This window comes from Phaseolus vulgaris, chromosome 3 (genome assembly GCF_000499845.2).
Source record: "Phaseolus vulgaris cultivar G19833 chromosome 3, P. vulgaris v2.0, whole genome shotgun sequence".
Lineage (NCBI taxonomy): Eukaryota > Viridiplantae > Streptophyta > Magnoliopsida > Fabales > Fabaceae > Phaseolus > Phaseolus vulgaris.
The window spans coordinates 23,349,803-23,355,777 of record NC_023757.2 but is presented as its reverse complement, the minus strand read 5'-3'; the positions used below and the strand labels follow the sequence as shown (position 1 = coordinate 23,355,777).

The window sequence follows — 5,975 nt, the reverse complement described above, 5'->3', positions numbered from 1 at the left end:
TATGATGTTCTAGTTTTTTTAAGTGAGATAGTTCTGAGTGGTAGTGTACCTCCGTCTTTTAGAACTATGGTTGGTGACTATGGGATTTTGTGGACCAGAAAATCCTGCAACCATAACATACCATCAATAAAATCAAATCTTTCAACAAAAATCAATTTTATCCAACTTTTTACTCAAACACAAATATAATCACTGCTTCATTCAATTTATAGTTTCGTCAAATTAAATTTAGAATAATATTTAAAATGTTTCTCTTAAATAACAGTTTTTTTCCTTTAACAAAATTCTATCCACTGTAAAAGTTTTAAATTCTAAAAACTTAATTCCTTATCACAAAATATTTTTGAAAATCCAAAGTTAGTTAAATGTGATTGCAGATGAAAACAAACAAAGAGTAAGCTCATCTTAGTTTAAATTTTAATAGAACTAATTTTTTAATAGTTAATGCTGAAAAATAATTTAATTTAAGAATAATTTCTTGTCTAATTGTTTACTGTCGCAAATTTCCGTGGTCACTTTTAAAATATAAATAATATCTCACTCTATCAATAGTTTAATGAGGGTATCGTCAGTTTCATGGAATTTTATGATACATCTTGTTAAAATTATTTGGAAACTTTTATACTTAAGCAAATAAATAAATGAATGATCAGTTATGTTAAAATTTACTTTCATTTAAATTTAAATAATTTTCACTCTTAATTGATTTTCCAAAATATATTTTATTTATATTTGATTTATTTATATTTTAAATCGTTCCTTTGATTTAATTATTCATATTTTCTTCAATATTCTTAGTCGATATTTTTAAAATTTACATAAATTAAAAAGTACCAACACAATGTATAAAATGCCTTCTAATAATAGTTTGAAGGTGATATTAAAAAGTTAAGTTTCCTTTGAATCATTTTAAATTCTTATGAGTTCTACATGTATAGTCAATTTTTTACAGGAAATTTTCAATTCTTATTTCTTTCAAAATTATTGTATTTTATTAGTTACACAATATAATTTTTACTAAAAAATGTAACAAAGCAACATGAGGACTGCAATATCTCATTTTGTGATCTAAAACAAAATTTTGAAAAATATCCAAGCAAGCAAAATTATCCAAGCAAAATTTTGTGAACTGTATAAATTCAATTTATAAAAAATACGCAGAATCGGTATTATTAAAAAATTTAATTAATTCCCAGGGAATAATTTTTTTTCATCAAGTCCTTATAGTTTTAAAATTTAACCCTTAAATGTTAACACCAGTAAATTTTTTTTACAATGACATGATGTTTTTTTATGTAATATCATGTCTCTTATTCGTCAACATAAAAAAATAATTTGTAAAACTTATAATGTTTTTGTAAAATGAAATTTACAAAATATAAATTGTAAGAGATATATGAAAAAGGCCAAACAACACCTAATCTGTACAGTCCCATTTTGTTGCTAAAGCAAGATTTTGAAAGATATTCAAAAAAGTACTACAATGTGATTTATACATATTTAATTAATAAAAAGGTGAAAAATGTTTGGGAAACTATTTTTAATATTTAATTCGCTTCAAATTGTGAAGTGTAAGATACAAGAGTTTAGAAGAAGTTGATGATTTTCTTATGAGATGTTTTGTAGTTTTTATACAGTATTAAAAAATTTATTTATTTATATTAAATATTTGTGTTTATGTATGCATTTTATTAATAGTTAATAAGAAAATAATTATAAGTGTTATTAACGATGAGGATATACGGATAATATTGTTTATATTTTTTTTATTGGAATTATTTATTTTACATTAAGAAGTGTGATTATGTTAGATTATAAGTGTTTTATATTAAGGATATGATATATAATATTTTTAAATTGATTTTGAAAAAAATGGAGAATTATTTTTTAGACTTGTAAATTTTTTACAAAAGTACTTATGCCATACTAATAATTGTACATGAACATCATTATAAAACCAACTGTTTTTCAGTAATTTCTCTTTAGTTCCTGTGGATTAATTATTAGAAAAATATTAAGAACTTGTTTGAATAAAAAATTATAAATATTTTGGAAATAGAATAAAAATGTAAAATGATTTTACTGATTAATTAATGCGTAAATTACTTTTAATTTATAAAAAAACTCGACTTACTCTTCCGTTTCAAAATATATTTTGAGTATTTATTAGTTCTTATAAGAATTAGGAAATAGTAATAAGTGTGTCATTGAAGTTTTGGATAAGGAATAAAAAATAATTAAGAATTGGCACTAATACATGTTTATTGTAATTTATTTTTTGTTTTCAATGAGAATAGTAGATGTTTATTTATATGTAAAGTTAAGATTATATAATTTTTTAATCTTGACCTTAGGTTTTGGTGTATTGAGTCACTCTAAGATATAGTAAATAGACTGAACTGATTTTAGTCCAAAATGGAAATATTTAAGAACAACTTTTGTTCTGATGAACCGCGATTTAAGTTAGGGTATATATTCTTCACTTTCTTTTATTTTTTGTTTGTTTTTCCTCTGGCGTTTCTATCTTGTCGTATATGTTAATTTTGAAGGTTCTATTTAGCCTATAATTGGTCTTAATAATGATAATCTTGTTATTAGAACATGTTGCAAACATTTATTTAGGATGAAATTAAGGAATAAGTAGCCATATCTCTCACAATTTGTAGCATAATAGAAGTGTAGTGGTCAAAGTGAATGTGTGAAAGGCAGAAATTTTGTTTCCATGCGTTTGTAGGTGGTAAGAAGGTTTTGGTAGTTGGTGAAGCTAATTTGGGGGAAAACCTGGTCCTAATGAAACTCACCTCTTTGGCTACTAAGACCCTCCACCTATAATGCGTACAACAAGACCATAAATTTAAAACCTACGAAGCAAAGTTACTATTACCCATGATAAACATGACATGTGTCTCCATGAATTTAGACATAAGCACATTAAATAATCTTACCAAGAGAAGTAATTATTCGGGTCCTATAAACCTTGCACAAGAAACAAAAGGTGAGTACATCTATGAAAGGACAAAAAAATTAATAGAGAGAAATGCAGAATAAGATTGGTAAGCAGTGAAAAGAAATGAGACATGGCATGCTAATTTGATTTATGTTTAGATTGATTTATGTGAAAAATAAGAATGATGTGTGTGAGGTGAGGGGAGGGGAAAAGAAAAGAAGTGTGTTCTTCTTGTGTCACTGTCACATTATACTTTGGTAGCCATTCTAGCCTCCTTACTTTGCTCCCCAAACGGAGAGTACACAACTCTGCTACACTCTTGGCATTTTCCCTTCCCTTTTTCATTTCATTTCATCTTTTAACCTCCACTCTCATTTTCCCTTCTTTTCCAATTCCTTCACTTCACCACACTCTCTCACACTCACTCACTCACTCACACCTCTAATGGATGCAAAATCTCCCCAAGCTGTTGTACCCTCAGCCTCAGAGCCATTGATGTATCAGGTTAGTCTCTAAAACAAAACAACAACAAAAAGGCATTTTTTTGTTTCTCCCTTCAAAATCTTCTGCTTAAGTTGCTTTCTTCTCTGTCTCTCAGACTTGGTTCTTGAAAGTTTCCATCCACTGTGAAGGTTGCAGGAGGAAAGTGAAGAAGGTTTTACAGAGCATTGATGGTAACACAAAAAATTTCCCTTCTTTCTCTCTCTGCTCTGCGCATTCTTCACCAGCAAACCACTTCTTCTACCTACCCTCTTTATGTACACCTTTTTTTTATTGTCTTAGTAAATTTTCCTCATGCATGGACAGATTCCGAATCTCAAATTTCACTGTGCAAACAAAAATTGTCATTTTCCGTTGGCTTCAACTCAACCATTTACTATTAACGTATTTTCACTGTGCACTATTTTTAGGTGCTTATGGTGACAGAATTTTCAATTTCGGGTTATTTCACAGGTGTTTTCACCACAACGGTTGACGCGCAGCAGCAGAAAGTGACGGTCACTGGAAGCGTCGGCGTTGAGACCCTCATAAGGAAACTGGCGAAAGCCGGAAAACACGCCGAGATTTGGCCGGAAGACAAACAGCAACAGCAGCAGAAGGGAAATAACTCCGGCAAAGACAAGCAGCAGCAGCAGAAGAAGAAGAAAAACGAACAAGGAGAAGAATCCGAAAGCAAGAACAATGAGTCTACAACAAGAAATGCAGAGATTACCAGTAGCACTACCAACTCCAGCAAAAAAAAGGTGAACGAAAAGAGTGGCGAGAGAGGCAACGCGAAAAGCAAGAGCAGCGGCGGCGGAGAAAATGATTCAGCGGAAGCGGAGAACAAGGGTGGTAAAAGTGAGGGAGGTGGGAAGAAAAAGAAGAAGAAAGAGATGGAGAAAAGTGAGAGTGGTGGGAGTTCAGGATGTAACGGTGGAGGTGCGCACAGTGGATCCCCTGGGCAGGTGAATCTGAGCCCTACACGTCAGCAATCATACCTGTATCCTGAAACTTACTGTTATCCCCCGCTTGTGTATCTGGCAACTCACAACAGGTTATGTCCCATGGGAACAATGGGTGGTCCTTCCTACTATGTCTCACCACTCCCCTACATGTGTGCAGGCATCGACCACGACCCTTATCGCCTTCAATCTACGCCCTTCGTTCCCTTCGAGATCTTCAGCGATGACAATGCCAACGCCTGTTCTGTCATGTGAGAACCAAAATACTACCTTTTTTCTTTCTTTTATGCTTCCATAACACCTCTTGTTTTCCTATGCTCTGCTATGCTATGCTATGGTACGCTAGTTTTGTATTTTTTGAGGCAAAATCGATGGAGCTTTCTGCTGTTCTTGGATTTTCTGGGGGCTAAATCCTTTTGCATTCACTATATATATACCTTGTTGCCCAACTTTAGCTTATTTTCATTTTGTTGGACCAAACTGTAAATAATGTTCTATTATGGACCCTTTCCTTTCCATATTCATCTGTTACTATTATATATGCAATTTGCGAAGAAACGGGGTGATAGGATTAGATGGGAAGCATGTCAATGTCACGTCCAAAGGGCATTTCGTGAAGACTGGACTGTGGCTATTCAGGCAAAGCAGAGAGCCAAGGCCACAATGGAATGAAGCTACACATAAGAATCTTTTTCACGCTAGCAGGTGTACTTTACCAGTACAATACAACTATTTAAACCAAATCATAATTTATCAAAAAAATCACTCACTTCAACATAATACTTCCATGCTAAACTCCTATTTCAATATAATCACCTGCTGTAGTAGTTTTAATCTTCTTTTCAAGTTAGGGCTTCATCATAATTTTCAACAAATTCAGGACACTCACTGCATTTGCTCCAACAACGAGGACACTTGAAAAAAGTCAATTGACCCAGCCGTGATTAGTGCCGCGTTTGATTGCAGCTTTCTGGGACATGGCAAAAATAAAATAATACCACTATCAACCTAACAACATATATCTAAGCAGAATTATAGTGTTTATCTTTTGCATGAAATTTTCTCTTTTTTCGGTTAGTCTTGGGCACACAGTGTATAAATTATATTGTTGTAACTTCAAAGTTGAGTAAAAAAATGAGTATTCAATCAATGTTGAACTGCATAATCTGACGCCACGCCACTGGTTAGCATGACATGCCAAAAGGACTTGTCCTTTCTGGAAATTCCACCTTTGGGTCAAAACTGCATCACCTCAAAGTCCATTTATTTTGTTCGAATAATGCATATGTGGCGAGGGTGTGTAGCATTATTCGCTCATCCCATCCACATTCCTGAAATCAACTTGTTTGCATGAATAAAGCAGCATAACATTGAATTGAATCAATGTTTCAAATTGCAACACAACAGTTATAATCTTCGTAGTGTGAGATTATTTCACTCTCCTCATTTTGGCAAAGCTCATAACCTGCTGATTTGAGAACAGTGCTTAAGCTGACTGTACCAAAAAGGTAAACAAATAAATTGATGATTTTCGATAGTTTTTTATTAACAAGTTTTGCACCAATAAATGAACTAAAAATGGA

The 5,975-nt window shown here is 32.1% G+C and overlaps 1 protein-coding gene across 1 annotated transcript; it reads left to right on the top strand.

The window, feature by feature from the left end:
* The first annotated feature begins 2,999 nt into the window (after nt 1–2,999).
* LOC137806889 (heavy metal-associated isoprenylated plant protein 36-like) lies at nt 3,000–4,787 on the top strand. Its single transcript, XM_068607254.1, has 3 exons — nt 3,000–3,451; nt 3,546–3,621; nt 3,902–4,787. The coding sequence occupies exons 1-3, from the start codon at nt 3,392–3,394 to the stop codon at nt 4,645–4,647; spliced, it is 882 nt and encodes a 293-aa protein (XP_068463355.1). The 5' UTR covers nt 3,000–3,391; the 3' UTR covers nt 4,648–4,787.
* Nucleotides 4,788–5,975: the final 1,188 nt, after the last annotated feature.